The sequence below is a fragment of the Oncorhynchus kisutch genome, linkage group LG24 (genome assembly GCF_002021735.2).
Source record: "Oncorhynchus kisutch isolate 150728-3 linkage group LG24, Okis_V2, whole genome shotgun sequence".
Classification (NCBI taxonomy): Eukaryota; Metazoa; Chordata; class Actinopteri; order Salmoniformes; family Salmonidae; genus Oncorhynchus; species Oncorhynchus kisutch.
The window spans coordinates 32,865,667-32,888,875 of NC_034197.2; the positions used below are offsets into that span (position 1 = coordinate 32,865,667).

The window sequence follows — 23,209 nt, forward strand, 5'->3', positions numbered from 1 at the left end:
CTTGGAATCTCATCATTAATTAAATTAAGGGAGGTATTTCTGGAGCCAGGTGAGTTGGAAGACTGGGAAGGAGGAATTATTTATGGAAAGGTTTGGGCTTCCAGTGTACTATGGAATGGTCCTGTCATTGTTAATTTGGATCATAGGCATCCCAGACACACGAAGGCTGCGTTTACACAGGAAGTCCATTCTGGTCTTTTGACCAATCAGATCAGATCTTTTGCCAAACGTTGGGCAAAATATCAGAATTGGGCTGCCACGTAAACTAAGCCTAAGATGCCTGCTCCCAGCTCCTACTAGGAAGAAAACACAGATCAGCAAAGAAACCTCAAAGAATGTGACTTAAAATTGTCCCACATGTTCTACCACACACCGACACACACACTAAACATACAGATGATCACACACACACACTTATGCAAATAATCGTACCCATGCCCACCCACACAAATAAATAACCGTACCCCTGCCCACCCACACAAATAAATAACCGTACCCCTGCCCACCCACACACATAAATAACCGTACCCCTGCCCACCCACACACATAAATAACCGTTCCCTGCCCACCCACACAAATAAATAACCGTACCCCTGCCCACCCATACACATAAATAACCGTACCCCTGCCCACCCACACAAATAAATAACCGTAACCCTGCCCACCCACACAAATAAATAACCGTACCCCTGCCCACCCACACAAATAAATAACCGTAACCCTGCCCACCCACACAAATAAATAACCGTACCCCTGCCCACCCACGCACATAAATAACCGTACCCCTGCACACCCACACACATAAATAACCGTATCCCTGCCCACCCACACAAATAAATAACCTTACCCATCACTACCCACACAAATAAATAACCTTACCCATCACTACCCACACAAATAAATAACCGTACCCCTGCCCACCCACACACATAAATAACCGTACCCCTGCCAACCCACACAAATAAATAACCTTACCCATCACTACCCACACAAACAAATAACTGTACCCATCACTACCCACACAAATAAATAACTGTACCCATTACTACCCACACAAATAAATAACCGTACCCCTGCCCACCCACACAAATAAATAACCGTACCCCTGCCCACCCACACACATAAATAACCATACCCCTGCCCACCCACACACATAAATAACCGTACCCCTGCCAACCCACACAAATAAATAACCTTACCCATCACTACCCACACAAACAAATAACTGTACCCATCACTACCCACACAAATAAATAACCATACCCATCACTACCCACACAAATAAATAACCATACCCCTGCCCACCCACACAAATAAATAACCGAACCCCTGCTCACCCACACACATAAATAACCGTACCCCTGCCCACCCACACAAATTAACATGGTCCTACTCACCACTCAATAACGTCCCTATAATGTAATCAGTGATGACCTTGGCACTAACGAGGTGGTGTAGACCATGCAGCTGGTTGCCCTGTGGTCAGACCGGGGAAGGTTGTAGGGAGGATTAAGGTGAGAAACATCATGCTTGCAATGTGGTCCCTTATATTTTGGCCATGGTCATGATATAGCTTTATCATGTGACTACCTGACCGTGGTTATAATACTGTTTGGCCGTGGTGCAGTCATAGCAACAACAGATAGTAGTGGTGCAGTCATAGCAACAACACATAGTAGTGGTGCAGTCATAGCAACAACACATGGTTGTGGTGCAGTCATAGCAACAACACATGGTAGTGGTGCAGTCATAGCAACAACACATGGTAGTGGTGTAGTCATAGCAACAACACATGGTAGTGGTGCAGTCATAGCAACAACACATGGTAGTGGTGCAGTCATAGCAACAACACATGGTAGTGTTGCAGTCATAGCAACAACACATGGTAGTGGTGCAGTCATAGCAACAACACATGGTAGTGGTGCTGTCATAGAAACAACACATGGTACTGGTGCTGCCATAGCAACAACACATAGTAGTGGTGCAGTCATAGCAACAACATATGGCTGTGGTGCAGTCATAGCAACAACACATGGTAGTGGTGCATTCATAGCAACAACACATGGTAGTGGTGCAGTCATAGCAACAACACATGGTAGTGGTGTGTCATAGCAACAACACATGGTAGTGGTGCAGTCATAGCAACAACACATGGTAGTGGTGCAGTCATAGCAACAACACATGGTAGTGGTGCAATCATAGCAACACAACATGGTAGTGGTACAGTCATAGCAACTACACATGGTAGTGGTGCAGTCATAGCAACAACACATGGTAGTGGTGCAGTATTGGTCAGGTCATGTCATGTAATATTTTAGTTTGGCAAGTCATCACATAGGATATGTTGCAGATTCAGGTGAAGGAAAGAAAATGACTTTAAACTATTGCCTCCTGAGTATCCCTGTCCTGTCCCAGTTCGACCTAGACTACAGCTATGTCGCGGTAACTCTCCATTAAGTGAAATGTCACAGACTGATTCAGAAGGTCTTTGTTGGAAGATGTCAGGTTCACTGCAATTACAGCCTGGCCAGACACTGAGGAGAGGAGCACTCGCTGTCTCCATCTGCTGAAAGAAAATGTTCATGAGAGAGAGAGAGAGAGGGGGGGGGGGCGGGAACAGAGAGGGGGAGGTAGAGAGAGATAGCAAGTGAGAAAAGAGCGAGAGTGAAGAGAAGACAGAGAAGGAGGACGACAAGAAGAGAGAGAGAGAAAGAGAGAGAAAATAGGATATGCTAATCCCTTTGATGATGGTATTTCCCTTCTGACGTGATCCATGGTTAATTCTACTCCTCCCTCAGAGTGGGGGTCTGTGACAGGTCTTGACAGCACTACTAACCCCCTCTATTCCCCCTCCCTCCCCCTTCCCTTCATCTCTCTCCTTTCTCTTTTCTCCATCTCTATCCCTCCATTCTCCAGCCCTAGTCTACCACCATCTTCTCCAACTCACTCTCATTCTCACCCTCTCTCATCTTCCATTATTCTATATCCACCTCTCTATGTCGCTCTAACATCTCACTCTATCCTTCCCACCTTCCTCACTATCCATTATCTTGATCACCTCAGCCATCTCTCACCATTCTCTATCACTATCTCCTCTTATCTCTCCTCTCTATTCTCCTCTTGGTCAATATGTTTCAGAGTACATACAGTACAGTACACTGAGGTTGAGGGAAAAGTAGGTGGCATGGATTAGCTCCAAATACCTCCTATATGTTTCATTACAGTTCTTCATGGCCCAATGTAAGGCCACGGTGAAGTTGGTCATCAGGTAATCTGATCCTAGATCTGCTGTCAGCAGCTTAACAACTACCACAGGTTTAGATCACTCCAGATCATTATTATCCAACCCAGGGACCTTCTTTATCCATGTAGAGGGAAGATACAGGAGGCGGTGCACATGTTGACCTTTGGAACAGAGACCATTGAAAGAGAAAACATGCCTGAGAGATGAAATTAAACCTTTCAGGGAAAGTGGAGCTCCCCTTTGGCTCTATCCACCCCTTATAACTATGGCATCTGACAAGAGGTCTGTAATTTTATAGCACAGGACGTAGTGCACTTGGGCTGGAACCTCAGGGTCACTGTTTAGAGACCCAATATAGTTGCTCTACACTCCAATAGCAACAAGGAGCTGAACACCACTACAAACTACACTGAGTATATAAAACATTAAGAACACCTTCCAAATATTGAGTTGCCCACAGAACAGCCTCAATTCGTCAGGGCATGGACTCTACAAGATGTCAGCATTGAAGGTCCCCAAGAATACAGTGGCCTCCACTATTCTTAAATGGAAGAAATTAGGAACCACCAAGACTCTTCCTAGAGCTGGCCGGCTGGCCAAACTGAGCAATCGGTGGAGAAGGGCCTTGGTCAGGGAGGTGACCAAGAATACGATGGTCATTGACAAAGCTCAAGAGTTCCTCTGTGGAGATGGGAGAACCTTCCAGAAGAACAACCATCTCTGCAGCACTCTACCAATCAGGCCTTTATGGTAAAGGTGCCAGACAGAAGCCACTCCTCAGTAAAAAGCAAATCAGTTTGGAGTTTGCCAAAAGGCACCTTAAGGACTCTCAGACCATGAGAAACAAGATTCTCTGGTCTGATGAAACCAAGATTGAACTCTTTGGCCTGAATGGCAAGTGTTGCGTCTGTAGGAAACCAAGCACCATCCCTACGGGGAAGCATGGTGGTGGCAGCCTCATGCTGTCGGGATATTTTTCAGCGCCAGGAATGGGAGACTAGTCAGAATCGAGGGAAAGATGAACGGAGCAAAGTACAGAGAGATCCTTGATGAAAACCTTCTCCAAAGCACTCAGGACTTCAGACTGGGGCGAAGGTTCACCTTCCAACAGAATATCGATCCTAAGCACACAGCCAAGACAATGCAGAATTGGCTTTGGGACAAGTCTCTTTCCTAGAGTGGCCCAGCCAGAGCCCGGACTTGAACTCGATCAAACATCTCTGGAGAGACCTGAAAATAGCTGTGCACCAATGATCCCCATCCAACCTGACAGAGCTTGAGAGGATCTGCAGAGAAGAATGGGAGAAACTCCTCAAATACAGGTGTGCCAAGCTTGTAGTGTCATATCCAAGAAGTGTTGAGTCTGTAATCGCTGCCAAAGGTGCCTCAACAACGTACTGAGTAAAGGGTCTGAATACTTACAGTACCAGTGAAAAGTTTTGACACCTACTCATTCAAGGGATTTTCTTTATTTTTGACTCTTTTCTACATGGTAGAATAAGACATCAAAACAATGAAATAACACATATGGAATCATGTAGCAACCAAAGTGTTAAACAAAGGTGGCCACCCTTTGCCTTGATGACAGTTTCTTTTTTGTTTAACACTTTTTTGGTTACTAAATAATTCCATGTGTGTTATTTCATAGTTTTGATGTCTTCACTATTATTCCACAATGTGGAAAAAAATTAAAGTAAAGAAAAGTCCTTGTATGAGTAGGTGTGTCCAAACTTTATGTAAAAAAAAAAATGCATGTGTTTGCAAACATTTTGAATAACCTGTTTTTGCTTTGTCATTATGGGATATTGTGTGTAGATTAACGAGGGGAAAAAAACTATTTTAATCAATTTTCGAATAGGGCTGTAACATAACACAATTTTGAAAAAGTCAAGGGGTCTGAATTCTTTCTGAATGCACTGTCCATACAGGTATATTCCAATTCAATTTGACACTAGAAGGAACTATTTGTTGGGTCATGGGTCACTGATCACACGTACAGTATATAGGCACACAGGTGACCAGGAAGTGGGAATGCACAGGTATGGAGAGAATACAGTCAGATAGGAAGAGGTGAAGCAAGATGGTTTACGGTGCCCAAAATCTGTCCACAAAAATAAGACCACAAAGTGAGGAATTTTTGTATGGAGGTCAATGTCGAATTTGGTCAACAAAAAAATGGAATTGTTAATTGGTCCGTGAGGCTTATTTGATCGAATTGAATTGTCATAAAGGCTAGGTTGTCACGAATGCACTAATATAAGTGGACGCACAAGGCGTTTTTGCAACTTTGAAAAAAAAACGTTATATCGGAGTTGCTGTGCGCACACGTATCAGCCCTCTCATTGGCTAGAATGGTCCCACGTGATATCGCCTCCACCCGCCTGCCTTCCATGTTTGAAGACATGTAGAGCGGTCACTCGACTATCTTGTCAATATAATAGATCATCTTTGATACAGTTCTTAATGTGCTCAAGATTTACACCTTGGAATTATGATCGGCGCCTATGGTAACTACATTTCCCTGCATTGCATTCTTTATGTTTTATCTTTGCTGCTAATAAATGGGCAAAAAAAGACCCTACCGACATTTGCAATCCCACCTATGCTAGAGTGCTATCAGGAACTTTTGACTAGGTTAGCAACTACATACTGGCCTGTACCCCAGAGTAAAGGCACTCTAAAAAAATACTCAGTTGAGATTTACCAGAAAAACAAGAAATTCACCCTTAGTTAAAAAACAACTGCTAGTGATTTATTTTATTTATTTATTTTATATCCAGGAAGGAGGTAAATCGCTGTCTGAAATGCACTTTCGTGTGTGACTGCGTTACCTGGGGGAGATGGGAATTGCTGCTCTGACTTGGTTGACTTGACAATCCATTCTCCACGCCGCACGCCCTCTCTGCCGCGAGATAAAAACAGAGAGAGAGATAGAAATACTTTTTGTTGCTTTGTTTTAATAACTCCAAGGTCTTAACACCGGGACTCGTGAAATATTTCACACTGTACGGACGTCAATTCAAAGTATTTTCCACGTTGGTTCAAGGTAATTTCATTGAAATGACGTGGAAATAACATAGATTCAAAAGGTGTGTTTGATGGCTAGAGGTGTGTTTTATACTGAATAGAAATATAACACAACATGTAAAGTGTTGGTCCCATGTTTCATGAGCTGAAATAAAAGATCCCAGAAATGTTCCTTATGCACAAAAAAGCTTATTTCTGTAAAATGTTGTGCGCATATGTGTTTACATCCCTGTTAGTGAGCATTTCTGGTATGGGCAGGCATAAGCAATGGACAATGAACACAAATGCATCTGAATGCACAGAGCTAACGTGACGAGATCCTGAGGCCCATTGTTGTGCCATTCATCCGCCGCCATCACCTCATGTTTCAGCATGATAATGCATGGCTACATGTCGCAAGGATCCGTACACAATTTCCGGAGGCTGAAAATATACCAGTTTTTCCAAGGCGAGTATACCCACCAGACATGTCACCCATTGAGCATGTTTGGAATGCTCTGGATCAACGTGTACGACAGTGTTCCATTTCCAGCCAATATCCAGCAATTTCACTTAGCCATTGAAGAGGAGTGGGACAACATTCTACAGGCCACTATCAACAGCCTGATCAGCTCTATACGAAGGAGATGCGTCACGTTGCATGAGGCAAATTACGGTCACACCAGATACTGACTGGTTTTCTGCCCCTACCTTTTTTAAAGGTATCTATGGCCAACAAATGCATATCTGTATTCCCAGTCATCTGAAATCCATAGATTAGGGCCTAATTAATTTGATTTCAATTGATTTGGTTTCCTTATTTGAGTCAGTCAAATCTTTGGAATTGTTGCATGTTGCGTTTATATTTGTGTTCAGTGTGTTAAGTAGCCTGTTGGCACTTGGCGTATTAATTGAACTGAAAATTGACATAGCATATGCTACCATGTGCATTGGTAGTGTGCAAGTCCAATAACAATGTTTTAGGGATGCTAAATCAGATCAGGCCTATGCATGTTATATTCATTAGGACACATGATTTCAAATTATTCTATGATTGGAGCATTTGTATAAATTATTATAGGCCTATATTGAATTTGTAGCCTAACATTAGGGTCAGTAAAGATGTAGTTGTTATGAGGTCTGGAAAAATGGCTTAGAGATGCCTAGGGATGCTTTTCCACCCAAGATATATTTCCGGTGTTCGTTACCTCTGATCCTATTCCCTATGCATTGCTTTTCTGAGGAATTCCAACACAAGCAGAACATTAATAATTGCTCCACGCATCCGCTCTGTCCTTATTGATTTTCTCCAGTTGTGTATTTCCTCCTCTGTACACACCCAGCATGCCCACATTACCTGGAGCAGTGTCTGCCCGCCTCATGGGCCTATACAGTACCCTCTAGAGAAGTTATCTGTCCAATGACCAGAGCTACTGTAACAGGCTGGTCTCATAGACTAGACGTGACATAGTAAACGTAAATCCGGGTCACTGAAATTATACTGAACAAAAAATATAAAGCAACATGTTCCCATGTTTCATGAGATGAAATAAAAGATCCCAGAAATATTTGAAATACACAAAAAACATATTTCTCACATCCGGATTTCTCACCTGCGGGATCGTCTGAGACCAGTCACCTGGACAGCTGATGCAACTGTGGGTTTCACAACAAAAGAATTTCTGCACAAACAGTCAGAAACTTTCTCAGGGATGCTCATCTGCGTGCTCGGCATCTTCACTGTAGTTTGGCGTTGTAACTGACCTCAGTGGGAAAATGCTCTCCGTCGATGGCCACTGGCACGCTGGAGAAGTGTGCTCTTCACGGATGAATCCTGGTTTCAACTGTACGTTGTGAACAGAGCGCCTCATGGTGGCGGTGGGGTTATGGTATGGACAGGCATTTCCAGCAACTTCGCACAGCCATTGAAGTTTTGACAACATTCCACAGGCCACAATCAACAGCCTGATCAACTCTATGTGAAGGAGATGTGTTGTGCTGCATGATGCAAATGGTGGTCACACCAGATACGGACTAGTTTTCAGATCCATGCCCCTACCGTTTATTAAGGTATCTGTGACCAACAGACGTGAAATTCATTGATTAGTGCCTAATGAATTCATTCAAATTGACTGATTTCCTTACTGTAGCTCAGTAAAATATTTTAAATTGTTGCATGTTGCGTTTATATTTTTGTTCATTGTAGTATGATATGATGAGATTGATATGGTTACATGTGATAGAACGTCACTTAAGGCATGATAATAGAGTGGTTGGTCGAGGTGTATGGGTGTATAAGGCGAACATTTAGCAACCCAAAGGTTGCGTGTTCAAATTTCATTGTGGACATCTTCAGTATTTTAGCTAATTAGCAACTTTGCAACTACTTACAAATGTTTTGCTACTATGCAACTAATTAGCATGTTAGTAACATATCATACTTTTAGCAAATTCGTAACATATTGTATGTTATTGTAATTCGTAACATATTGTATGTTATTGTAATTCGTAACATATTGTATGTTATTGTAATTTGTAACATATTGTATGTTATTGTAATTCGTAACATATTGTATGTTATTGTAATTTGTAACATATTGTATGTTATTGTAATTCGTAACATATTGTATGTTATTGTAATTTGTAACATATTGTATGTTATTGTAATTTGTAACATATTGTATGTTATTGTAATTCGTAACATATTGTATGTTATTGTAATTCGTAACATATTGTATGTTATTGTAATTTGTAACATATTGTATGTTATTGTAATTTGTAACATATTGTATGTTATTGTAATTTGTAACATATTGTATGTTATTGTAATTCATAACATATTGTATGTTATTGTAATTTGTAACATATTGTATGTTATTGTAATTTGTAACATATTGTATGTTATTGTAATTTGTAACATATTGTATGTTATTGTAATTTGTAACATATTGTATGTTATTGTAATTTGTAACATATTGTATGTTATTGTAATTTGTAACATATTGTATGTTATTGTAATTCGTAACATATTGTATGTTATTGTCATTTGTAACATTTCATACGAATTGTCATTTGTAACATTTCATATGCATTGGATGAAACATAACATATCAGACTAAATTGATTGTACTGGATTTACATACAGAATAATACAAAATGCTCTGAGACCACATTGACTGTAACTGTGCAGTAGGCTACATGGCAAGAGGTTGGTGATGAGAGGACACTCAGAGTATAGACTCTATATGTTTACTGCATAATCAACAGAGCTCAAATAGGCCTCGGAGAAAGTCCACTGGATCTCTATGGATCTCAACATTTTCTCTCAGCCTCATGGTATAATGTGTAGAATAGCATGAGATTAGCTATGAAACTGCTAAATCTTCTCTCTGCCCGATGGCAGTAAGTGTAGAATTGCAGGAAGTTAGCTTTAAAAAGGCTTTCTCAGATCTTGCAGGGCACCGTGAAACTGCAGTACGCCACTGAGTGAGCCCAGTCCTTCAGGTTTGAGATGTGATGGCTGCCAGGCACCAAATTCAGCCTCTGGATTTGAGAACCATGTGGGGATGTTTCCTCTGGCTGTGTGTGAAACTTGATCTGTCAGCGGATTCGGTTCGCACGCGCTGTGCCCTCTCCCTTTCACTCGTGTCCGGCATGAGAGAAACTACAGTAGCCTGTATTTGACAAAAATCTGCGCTTCCAAATTGACATATTTCCAGCAACGTGCATTTAATCGTCCAGTTTCTAGACCGGAAAGAACCTGACAGACTCTCTCTCTCTTGTCAGGAAAGCTGTGTGTCTATCCATGCCCCTCTGCCATCTCTCTCTTTCTCTCTCTCTCGCTCTCTTGCTTTCTCTCTCTTTCTCTCTCTTTCCCTCCTGGCTTTCTTCAGCACTTTTGTACTAGTTCCTGCCTCAGTGAACCTGGCCCACAGAGCTGACTTGATCTGACATGAAAGCTGAAGAGGAGCTATTATAGCCCTGTATAATCGAGAACACTCAGAGAGAGAGAGAGAGGGGGGGGGGGGCGAGAGAGAGTGAGAGGAGAGAGAGGTCAGAGAGAGAAGTGCACTACATGACAAAAAGTATGTGGACACCTTCTCATCTAACATCTCATTCCAAAATCATGGGCATTAATATGGAGTTGGTCCCCGCATTGCTGCTATAACAACCTCCACTCTTCTGGGAAGGCTTTCCACTAGATGTTGGAACATTGCTGCGGGGACTTGCTGCCATTCAGCCACAAGAGCATTAGTGAGGTCGGGCACTGATCTTGGGAAATTAGGCCTGGCTCACAGTCTGCATTTCAATTAATCCCTAAGGTGTTCGATGGGGTTGAGGTCAGGGCTCTGTGCAGACAAGTTAAGTTCTTCCACACCAATCTCGACAAACCATTTCTGTTTGGACCTCGCTTTGTGCATGGGGGCATTGTCATCCTGAAATAGGAAATGGCTTTCCCCAAACTGTTGCCACAAAGTTGGAAGCACAGGATCGTCTAGAATGTCACTCTATGCTGTAGTGTTAAGATTTCCCTTCACTGCCTTGTCCGAACCATGAAAAACAGCCTCAGACCATTCGTTCCTCCTCCACCAAATTGTACAGTTGGCACAATGCATTCGGGCAGGTACTCTAGCGTTCTCCTGGCATCCACCAAACCCAGATTCGTCCAACAGACTGCCAGATGGTGATGCGTGATTCATCACTCCAGAGAACACATTTCCACTGGTCTAGAGTCCAATGGTGTATTGTAATGTTTTTAAAATTGTATAACTGCCTTAATTTTTTGCCGAACCCCAGAAAGAGTAGCTGCTGCCTTGGAAGCAGCAAATGTGGATCCATAATAAATACAAATAGAAATGGTAGTGAGCTTTACACCACTCTCCCCAACGCTTGCTATTGTGCACGGTGATCTTATGGCTCGGCCATGGAAACCCATTTCATGATGTTCCCGACAGCTCTTGTGTTGCCGACAGCTCCAGAGGCAACACTTGGTAGTGAGTGTTGCAACCGAGGACAGACGATTTTTACACGCAAAGCGCTTCAGCACTCGGTGGTCCCGTTCTGTGAGCTTGTGTGGCTTACCATTTTGTGGCTGAGCCGTTGTTGCTCCTATAAGTTTCCACTTCACAATAACAGCAGTTACAGTTGAATGTGCAGCTATAGCAGGGTAGACATTTGACAAAATTACTTGTTGGAAAGGTGGCATCCTATGACAGTGCCAGGTTGAAAGTCACTGAGCTCTTCAGTCTGGCCATTCTGCTGCCAATGTTTGTCTATGGAGATTGAATGGCTGTGTGCTCGATTTTATACACCTGTCAGCAACGGGTGTGGCTGAAATAGCGGAATCCACTCATTTGAAGGGGTGTCCACATGCTTTTGTATATATAGTATATGTTGTCATTCGGGAACCACAGCAATAACAACATTCCCCTCAGTATCCTCGAAGAAACAGCATCCTCCTCAGTATCCTCGAAGCGAAGAGCCTCGGCACATCATTCAATAGGCGTGCTCCTCCCGCATCATTTTATGGTCCCCTTCAGTCTCTTCCCTCTCCGTAATCTTTTATTATTTCTCTCTACTCCTCACTCCACTCTCTGGCTGCGGAAGGGCAGCTCGCGGTTGCAGTAGGTCACCAAGGCGGTTTAACAGACTTTGCTTACAGCGGGAGTCGACTCGAGCTCAATCGCGCAGCAGAGCCGTTACTGCCTGTTCAGTCGGCAGGAGAGAAATCGCTGCGCTCAGGACATCACACAGCAGCAAACCCAGAAAAGACCGACTCCGACAAAAACACTGTCGCGCCGTGTCCGCGTTGTCACATCGGAGAGAATGGACACACTGAATTAAAACATTTACCATGATTTATTAAAACATTAATTGGACCAGTAATTTGGGTTAAAGATTTTTGCTACTTGGCTCTCCGGGAGACGCAGCGCACAGAAACGCACACAGAGACGTAGCTGAAAGCCCCAACTCCTAGTGGGCACTGAGGGAGGAGTGTGAAGATGCCGGGGGATCTGAACTCGATGTGTTCTCGTGTGTGGAGTGTGTGTCTGCTCCTAGTGTGGATATTTCTTGGCACGAGGGTGGTCGGTGTGGTCGGGTCGCACCAAGGCAGCATCCCTCTCTCCGTGTGAGTATCCTACTGAAATCAATGTCAAACTGTCACAAAGCTGTCAATAACGGTCACTTTCACAATACAAATAGCAGCCTATAAAATACTTTTTTTTATTTTTAGTTGATCAAATTGTATTGTTATTATGTGTAATAATGGATGAATATATTTCATAGCTGTGTATTTCCAACCTCAGCAACAAAGTTTATTGGATAGGCTTACGGAGGGCTACTGACTGAGGCACTTCGCGGGGTTCGGTCTTGTCCAGATAGGGATTCAGATGATATGCGACTCCAGTGGAAGTCGCACTCTGCACTCAAAATATATATATTAATATTTTTAGTTAACAGTATGTCAATATGTAATAAATTCAATTGTATTATACAGTGACAAACTATTAATGAATTTAAACGTTTTTTAGAACCTAAAAATACAGTTTTTGTTAGTGATACCACCTTCTTTTTTAATTCTTACAAAAACTAGACTACATACCTTATGCTTGATGCTGTCAAGTGTGCAATAAGCATATCTAACCAAAGCCATGAAATTGTCATGTAAGACCAGATCATACTGTTCTCCTCAGATGTGTTCTCACCTGGTGCTTTCCTCTGTCTACATTTAGTAGAAGCTTTTATCCAGAGCAACTTAAAGGAGCAATTAGGGTTAAGTGCCTTGCTCAAGGGTACATTGCCAGATTTGTCACCTAGTTGACTCAGGGATTTGACCATTCGGTTACTGGCCCCAACGCTCTTACCCACCCCCTGCCCCTCTATCGGATTGATAACAAACATTCTGTGGTTTTATTATCTCTACTACCTTCAGACAAGTCAGTATTGATCAATCAACATGTATCTTGTTGTGTTGAGCATTTCACAAATACATTTGTCACAAAGTGTATGTTTATAAAGAAACTGCAGTGCCTGCACAAAGAGACCTGGCCTGTAAACACCAAAGACCATGAAGAGCAAGCTGATTCACAGTAGCTTAAATACATTGTAGCTGTGTGTGTGTGTGTGTGTGTGTGTGTGTGTGTGCGTGTGCGCGTGCGTGTGTGTGTGTGTGCGTCCATTCCTGACCAGTGTGCTCTCCTATCTGTGTTCTCCGTACAGGGTGAAGTTGTGGGCCTCAGCGTTCGGAGGAGAGATCAAGTCCATCTCAGCCAAGTACTCTGGTTCCCAGCTACTGCAGAAGGTAGGCTCTGCTCTGCTCTGGAGAATCTATCACGTCACAAACCTGTAATGTAGTCCACACAAAATTAAAAATATAATGTACACAAAAGAGGTCAGATATCATGAAATACAAAGGTATTTCTAAAAGCTGTACATTTAACAGAATATGGTCAAATATGTTTTACTGGGTAGTTCTGGGTCCACAGCCATACTTGTTCTATAAACTGTCCATTTTTTCCACATTTGATGACCATTCACTAGTTGTTGACGACAAAATACAATTAAAATTGTATCTGAAAATAACAATTTTATAACACCCCTGGCGCAGAAAATAATGTTTAAAAAAAACACTGCTTTGCAGTAATTCTGGAGATATTTTGTAAATGTTCCATACATTTTCACTTTCAACCTCTTGCTAGCTCACACCTTGCACACACCCGATTATTTTGCTGATGATTTAATACGATAGATTAGAATATTGTCTATTAATCGACTGATTTATCTTGTTTTCAATCCATATTGTCGGATACAGATGTGAAGGCCTATGTGAAGGCCAATGTGAAGGCCGACATAAAGGCTGATATATTGTACATGGTACATATTTGTGATGTTATCACTGTTTGATTCTGTGTATGTCTGGTGGACTGAAACATATGGCCTCTGTGCGATCGTCATCTTCTACGGTTAAAATAAGGTCTTTGAAGGAAGGAGAGGGAGAAGAGGGAAAATCGTTCTTGAACAACATTCCATTTGTCGAAGGAAAATCTGTTGAAATGCAACTGGAACATTAAGGGGCAATCATGTAAAAGGCTTCTTTTTTTTTCCAGAACCAGAGTGGCTTAAATGTGAGTTTGAACCCCTATAGAGAGTCGGCCACATATTTAAAAGCCTGTATGTGAGGTTTGTTAATGGGTGTTCTTTTCTCTAGTACTGTGTAGTGGAAGCAGTAGCAACACACACACAGAGGCACACACACACACTTACAAGCACACTTAGCAAAACATTATCTTTTATTGCTAAGCAACAAAACGTTTCACACATCCCCCCCCCCCCTGCAATCCACACCCCCTCCTCCACCACTCAAACGTTGTGGCATTGCTTTGCAGTGCGTAGTGGAATGCTAATTTGGTTAATATAGGGTTAATGGATGTGATAGCTAGCATAATACAGATGTTGCTAATGCAAGGTCAGTGCATGAGGACCTAGCCTTATGCTATAGTTCACCCAGGGCTGGGTGACATTGTAGCTAGCCTAATGCTAATGTAGGGTCAATGGGCGATTCAGCTAGCCTGATGCTAACATGGCTGATGTAGGCTACAGTTGATGGGTGAGTTAGCCAACCTGCGCAGTCTCCCAGAGCTGGATGATGAGGGAGTACTGATGTGAACTACCAAACCATCAGCACACTGATATTGTGTGTCACAACTGATATCTGAGACTTGGCTCTGTTTCATAACCTACTCCTGTACTTTCACCTCTGGTACACACACACACACACACACACACACACACACACACACACACACACACACACACACACACACACACACACACACACACACACACACACACACACACACACACACACACACACACACACACAAGATGGATTACATCCCCCCTGATAGGAGAGCAGTGTTATTTGATAGGATAAAACCCTCCCCCACTTCCCAGCCCCCTAAACTGAAGATTTCCCCTCATGCGTAACTCAATGTCTTTCATACATGTAAATAAGGGACAGGGGGTTAATTGTGCTAAGAAAAGACTGGAGACCTTTTCTCTGAAAGTACGTCTTTTCACCTCCATTTGGTTTCTTGGAAAATGACACGCACGCGCACGCGCACACACACACACACACACACACGCACACGCACACGCACACACAAATGCACGCACACACACACACACACACACACACACACACACACACACACACACACACACACACACACACACACACACACACACACACACACACACACACACACACACACACACACAGATGCACGCACGCACGCACGTACACGCACACAATCTGAGTTGTGTCAGATTGGCTGATTTTGTCCAGGGGTTTAGGGGAGGTAATAAGAGTAATTGTTTTTTAACCTTTAAAAAACAACGACTAGAGCTAGAGAAAGAGAGAGGACAGCAGCACAATTAGACCCAACCAAATCATGAGAAAACAAAAAGATAACTACTTAACACATTGGAAAGAATTAACAAAAAAACAGAGCAAACTAGAATGCTATTTGGCCCTACACAGAGAGTACACAGCGGCAGAATACCTGACCACTGTGACTGACCCAAAATTAAGGAAAGCCTTGACTATGTACAGACTCAGTGAGCATAGCCTTGCTATTGAGAAAGGCCGCCGTAGGCAGACATGGCTCTCAAGAGAAGACAGGCTATGTGCTCACTGCCCACAAAATGAGGTGGAAACTGAGCTGCACTTCCTAACCTCCTGCCCAACGTATGACCATATTAGAGAGACATATTTCCCTCAGATTACACAGATCCACAAAGAATTCGAAAACAAATCCAATTTTGAAAAACTCCCATATCTACTGGGTGAAATTCCACAGTGTGCCATCACAGCAGCAAGATTTGTGACCTGTTGCCACGAGAAAAGGGCAACCAGTGAAGAACAAACACCATTGTAAATACAACCCATATTTATGCTTATTTATTTTATCTTGTGTCCTTTAGCCATTTGTACATTGTTAGAACACTGTATATATATATAATATGACATTTGTAATGTCTTTACTGTTTTGAAACTTCTGTATGTGTAATGTTTACTGTTAATTTTTGTTGTTTTTCACTTTATATATTCACTTTGTATGTTGTCTACCTCACTTGCTTTGGCAATGTTAACACATGTTTCCCATGCCAATAAAGCCCTTGAATTGAATTGAATTGAGAGAGACTGAGAAAGAGCGAGAGAAAGAGGAAGATGATAGAGAGAGAGAGAGAAAGAGGAAGATGATAGAGAAAGAGTGAAAGAGAGAAAGAGAGAGAGAGAGAGAGAAAGAGGAAGATGATAGAGAAAGAGTGAAAGAGAGAAAGAGAGAGAGATAAAGCTCCGTGTTTCCCCTGGGCAGTGAACAGATGGACTCAGTCTGTCTCTGTTACATCAGAACTGAACATATACACATACAAACATGTCTTTCTTTAACAAAATGTCTTATTTGCAACTACTAAATGAATTGAACTAATTTCTGTCAGAGAGAGAGAGAGAGAGAGAGAGAGAGAGAGAGAGAGAGAGAGAGAGAGAGAGAGAGAGAGAGAGAGAGAGAGACTGTTGTGGCATATTCTGCCTCTATTTATCCTCTCTCCGTCTCTCTCCATCTCACCTATTTCCTCTTTTGCTTTTCATTCACTTTCAGCCAATCTCTCTGTTCAACATAATACTATTGGAATGTTTTTCTCATTCTTAAACACAAATCCACCTCACCCCCTTCAAGCCTCATCCCCTTCGCCCCCTTCAACCCTCGCTCCCCTCAACCCTCACCCCCTTCACCCCCTCATCTCCTTACCCCCTCAACCCCCTTACCCACTTCACCTACTCATATTTCTCTTCACCTTTCCCTCACCCTCTCCTCCCCCCTTCTTCACCCCCCCTCAGTCCTTCCTCACCCCTTCCAGATCCCCTCACCTCACCCCCTTCCTCACCCCCAAGCCTAGTCCTCTCCCATCCCTCACCCCACTTCCTCCACCATCGAAAACATCTCCTATTTCAAGGTTAAACAATCGCAGGGATCACTGAGGACAATGCAGAGAAAGAGCTTTTTGACTGTGTGCGTGTGTGTGCTAGTGTGTGAGTGTGTGTGCATGTGCATGTGTGTGTGCATCTGTGTGCGTTTGTGTGTGTGTGTGCGTGTGTGTGTGTGTGTGTGTGTAAAGGAGAGCACGAGCTCTCTGATCAATATCCATTCATTTTCACCCCTTTATGCAAATGAGCTGTAGTTGAGAGACCAAGATACCGAACAAGCGCACAGGCACGCACACACACACACTGCATGCCTTTACATTAAACACACGTAGAAACATCTCCCTAACTTCAGTTCAATTAGTTGTGTTTGTGGCTCTGTGGTATTATTCTGTACAAAACTTGAATTTCATGTTTCATTGAACACAAGGAGCTGTGATGGCTTTGTGTTCCCCTCCTGCTGATGTTTTTAAAGAAACACAGGGATATCTGGGCATGCAGCAGTATCTTGGACTATTACTTTAATTCCAGATACCCCACATCCAGGGCGTTCGGAAAGTATTTAGACCCCTTGACTTTATCCACATTTTGTTACCTTACAGCCTTATTCTAACATTTTGTTACCTTACAGCCTTATTCTAACATTTTGTTACCTTACAGCCTTATTCTAAAATTGATTAAATCGTTTTTTCTCATCTATCTACACACTGTACCCCATAATGACAAAGCATTTATTTGAAAATGTCAAAAATATTTAAAAAAACAACTGAAATAGTTATACAGTCAGTGTGTTGTTTGTGTTTGTGGTGTGTGTGTGTGGTGTGTGTGTGTCTGTGTCTGTGTGTGTGTATCTGTGTGTCTGTGTGTGTGTGTATCTGTGTGTCTGTGTGTGTGTGTATCTGTGTGTGTGTGTATATAAACTCAGCAAAAAAAGAAACATCCCTTTTTCAGGACCCTGTCTTTCAAAGATAATTTGTAAAAATCCAAATAACTTCACAGATCTTCATTGTAAAGGGTTTAAACACTGTTTCCCATGCTTGTTCAATGAACCATAAACAATTAATGAACATGCACCTGTGGAACGGTCATTAAGACACTAACAGCTTACAGACTTTAGGCAATTAAGGTCACAGTTATGAAAACTTAGAACACTAAAGAGGCCTTTCTACTGACTCTGAAAAACACCAAAAGAAAGATGCCCAGGGTCCCTGCTCATCTGTGTGAACGTGCCTTAGGCATGCTGCAAGGAGGCATGAGGACTGCAGATGAGGCCACGTCAATAAATGTCAAGTTCCGTACGTTGAGATGCCTAAGACAGGGCTACAGGGAGACAGAACGGACAGCTGACCGTCCTCGCAGTGGCAGAGCATGTGTAACAACACCTGCACAGGATCAGTACATCCAAACATCACACCTGTGGGACAGGTACAGGATAGTAACAACAACTGCCCGATTTACACCAGGAACACACAATCCCTCCATCAGTGCTCAGACTGTCCGCAATAGGTTGAGAGAGGCTGGACTGAGGGCTTGTAGGCCTGTTGTAAGGCAGGTCCTCACCAGACATCACCGGCAACAACGTTGCCTATGGGCACAAACCCACCGTCGCTGGACCAGACAGGACTGGCAAAAAGTGCTCTTCACTGACGAGTCGCGGTTTTGTCTCACCAGAGGTGATGGTTGTATTTGCGTTTATCGTCAAAGGAATGAACGTTATACCGAGGCATGTACTCTGGAGCGGGATCGATTTGGAGGTGGAGGGTCAGTCATGGCCTGGGGCGGTGTGTCACACCATCATTGGACTGAGCTTGTTGTCATTGCAGGCAATCTCAACGTTGTGCATTACAGGGAAGACATTCTCCTCCCTCATGTGGTACCCTTCCTGCAGCCTCATCCTGACATGACCCTCCAGCATGACAATGCCACCAGCCATACTGCTCGACTGCTCATTCTGTGCATGATTTCCTGCAACACAGGAATGTCAGTGTTCTGCCATGGCCAGCGAATAGCCCGGATCTCAATCACATTAAGCACGTCTGGGACCTGTTGGATCAGAGGGTGAGAATATCTGGGAATATCCAGAAATATCCGGGAACTTGCAGGTGCCTCACAGCAACAACTGGCAAATCTGGTGCAGTCCATGAGGAGGAGATGCACTGCAGTTCTTAATGCAGCTGGTGGCCACACCAAATACTGACTGTTACTTTTGTTTTTGCCCCCCTTTGTTCAGGGACGCATTATTCCATTTCTGTGGAATGTTCTGTTCACATGTCTGTGGAACTTGTTCAGTTTATGTCTCAGTTGTTGAATCTTGTTATGTTCATACAAATATTTACACATGTTAAGTTTGCTGAAAATAAACGCAGTGAGAAGAAGTTTCTTTTTTTGCAGATTTCTATTCTTATTCAGTCTGCTGCTGTGTATGTCTGGATGGAGTAAGTAGCTATCCCTGGCAGAGAGAGAGAAAGAGAGAGAGGCAGAGAGAGAGGCAGAGAGAGAGAAAGAGAGAGAGGCAGAGAGAGAGAGAGGTAGAGAGAGAGAAAGAGAGAGAGGCAGAAAGAGAGAGGCAGAGAGACAGAGGCAGAGAGAGGCAGAGAGATAGAGGCAGAGAGAGAGAGGCAGAGAGAGAGGCAGAGAGAGAGACAGAGAGAGAGAAAGAGAGGCAGAGAGAGAGAGAGGCAGAGAGAGAGAAAGAGAACGAGAGAGGCAGAAAGAGAGGCAGAGAGAGAGAGGCAGAGAGAGAGAGAGAGAGAGAGAGAGAGAGAGAGAGAGAGAGAAAAAGAGAGAGAGCGAGAGAGAGACATTTTTATCTTATCTGACCACTACCTAATTCAGACCAGCAGGTAAACTTAGATCTCATAAATCCCTGGAGTGCACACACACACACACACACACACACACACACACACACACACACACACACACACACACACACACACACACACACACACACACACACACACACACACACACACACACACACAGCCCTTCTCAACTCACCGTCCGGTCCGGCAAATCGATACCAGCCCTTCTCGTCACGCGTCATTACACCGTCCCATCATCCTCTGCTCTGTTTCCTGTCAATGTTTAAGAGTCTGCCTTGTGTGTGTCTCTCTCTCTGTATGTGTGTGTCTCTCTCTCTCTGTATGTGTGTGTCTCTCTCTGTATGTGTGTGTGTGTCTCTCTCTCTGTATGTGTGTGTGTCTCTCTGTATGTGTGTGTGTCTCTCTCTCTCTGTATGTGTGTGTGTGTCTCTCTCTGTATGGTGTGTTCTTGTGTGTGTCTCTCTCTCTCTGTATGTGTGTGTGTGTCTCTCTCTCTGTATGTGTGTCTCTCTCTCTCTCTGTATGTGTGTGTCTCTCTCTCTCTCTGTATGTGTGTGTTTCTCTCTCTCTGTATGTGTGTGCTCTCTCTCTCTCTGTATGTGTGGTGTCTCTCTCTCTCTGTATGTGTGTGTCTCTCTCTCTCTGTATGTGTGTCTCTCTCTCTCTCTGTATGTGTGTGTGTCTCTCTCTCTGTATGTGTGTGTGTGTCTCTCTCTGTATGTGTGTGTGTCTCGCTCTCTCTCTCTCTGTATGTGTGTGTGTGGTCTCTCTCTCTCTGTATGTGTGTGTCTCTCTCTCTCTGTATGTGTGTGTCTCTCTCTCTCTGTATGTGTGTGTCTCTCTCTCTGTATGTGTGTGTGTCTCTCTCTCTCTGTATGTGTGTGTGTCTCTCTCTCTCTGTATGTGTGTGTGTCTCTCTCTCTCTGTATGTGTGTGTGTCTCTCTCTCTGTATGTGTGTGTCCTCTCTCTCTGTATGTGTTGTGTCTCTTCCTCTCTGTATGTGTGTGTTCTCTCCTCTCTGTATGTGTGTGTGTCTCTCTCTCTCTGTATGTGTGTGTGTCTCTCTCTCTGTATTGTGTGTGTCTCTCTCTCTGTATGTGTGTGTCTCTCTCTCTCTGTATGTGTGTGTGTCTCTCTCTCTGTATGTGTGTGTGTCTCTCTCTCTGTATGTGTGTGTGTCTCTCTCTCTCTCTCTGTATGTGTGTGGTGTCTCTCTCTCTCTGTATGTGTGTGTGTCTCTCTCTCTCTGTATGGTGTGTGTCTCTTCTCTCTGTATGTGTGTGTCTCTCTCTCTGTATGTGTGTGTGGTCCTCTCTCTCTGTATGTGTGTGTTCTCTCTCTCTGTATGTGTGTGTGTCTCTCTCTCTCTGTATGTGTGTGTGTCTCTCTCTCTGTATGTGTTGTGTCTCTCTCTCTCTCTGTATGTGTGTGTCTCTCTCTCTCTGTATGTGTTGTGTCTCTCTCTCTCTGTATGTGTGTGTCTCTCCTCTCTCTGTATGTGTGTGTGTCTCTCTCTCTGTATGTGTGTGTGTCTCTCTCTCTGTATGTGTGTGTGTCTCTCTCTCTCTGTAGTGTGTGTGTCTCTCTCTCTCTGTATGTGTGTGTGTCCTCTCTCCTCTCTGTATGTGTGTGGTCTCTCTCTCTTGTATGTGTGTGTCTCTCTCGCTCTGTATGGTTGGTGTCTTGTCTCTCCTCTCTGTAATGTGTGGTGTCTCTCTCGCTCTCTGTAGTGTGGTCCTCCTCTCTCCTGTATGTTGTGTGTCTCTCTCGTCTCTGTATTGTGGGTGTGTCCTCTCTTCTATCCTCTGTATGTGTGTGTCCTCTCTCTCTCCGTCTCTGTATGTGTGTGTGTCGCTCTCTCCTCTGAGGTGTGTGTGTCTCTCTCTCCTCTCGTATGTGTGGTGTGTCTCTCTCTCTGTATTGTGCGTGTCTCCTCTTCTCTGTCTGTATGTGTGTGTGTCTCTCTCTCTGTATGTGTGTGTCTCTCTCTCTCTGTATGTGTGTGTGTCTCTCTCTCTCTCTGTATGTGTGTGTGTCTCCTCTCTCTGTTGGTTGGTCTCTCTCTCTGTATGTGTGTGGTCTCTCTCTCTGTATGTGTGTGTGTCTCTCTCTCTCTGTATGTGTTGTGTGTCTCTCTGTATGTGTGCGTGTCTCTCTCTCTGTATGTGTGTGTGTCTCTCTGTATGTGTGTGTCTCTCTCCTCTCTGTATGTGTGTGTGTCTCTCTCTCTGTAATGTGTGTGTGTGTCTCTCTGTATGTGTGTGTCTCTCTCTCTCTGTATGTGTGTGTCTCTCTCTCTCTGTATGTGTGTGTGTCTCTCTCTCTGTATGTGTGTGTGTCTCTCTCTCTGTATGTGTGTGTCTCTCTGTATTTGTGCGTGTCTCTCTCTCTGTATGTGTGTGTGTCTCTCTGTATTTGTGTGTGTCTCTCTCTCTGTATGTGTGTGTGTCTCTCTCTCTGTATGTGTGTGTGTCTCTCTCTCTGTACGTGTGTGTGTCTCTCTGTATGTGTGTGTCTCTCTCTCTCTGTATGTGTGTGTGTCTCTCTCTCTCTGTATGTGTGTGTGTCTCTCTCTCTGTATGTGTGTGTGTCTCTCTCTCTCTGTATGTGTGTGTGTGTCTCTCTGTATTTGTGCGTGTCTCTCTCTCTGTATGTGTGTGTGTCTCTCTGTATTTGTGTGTGTCTCTCTCTCTGTATGTGTGTGTGTCTCTCTCTCTTTATGTGTGTGTGTCTCTCTCTCTGTATGTGTGTGTGTCTCTCTCTCTGTATGTGTGTGCCTTGTGTCTGCTCTGCTGTGTCATTCAGCTCAGTCAACAGGTTGTAGTATAGGACAGGAACATGTAATAGCACATTACTGATGTATTTTATCCATCCTGCACCATTGATAGAAAAATACAAAATGAATCATTTATACAAAATTAGATGTACATCATTTCAATAAAGATGATTTATTATTATTATTACCCAATCAATATCCCTTTCATATTTGTCTGGACAAATTCACACGCTCACTGCGATTCATAATATATTTGTCAAAATATTTCCCTTTAAGAACCTCTAATATTTACACAAAGCTTTTGACATCTTCGTCATTTAGCAGATACTCTTATCCAGAGCAACTAACAGGAGTAGGTAGGGTTAAG

The 23,209-nt window shown here is 43.3% G+C and overlaps 1 protein-coding gene across 1 annotated transcript in view; it reads left to right on the forward strand.

Moving 5' to 3' along the window:
* Positions 1 to 11,635: 11,635 nt before the first annotated feature.
* The window catches only part of LOC109880355 (voltage-dependent calcium channel subunit alpha-2/delta-3), a 310,106-nt gene continuing 298,532 nt past the window's right edge, over positions 11,636 to 23,209 (forward strand). The window contains 2 exon segments of the mRNA XM_074933786.1: positions 11,636 to 12,380; positions 13,472 to 13,553. Of these exon segments, the coding sequence (XP_074789887.1) occupies positions 12,253 to 12,380; positions 13,472 to 13,553 (210 nt within the window). The 5' untranslated portion in view covers positions 11,636 to 12,252.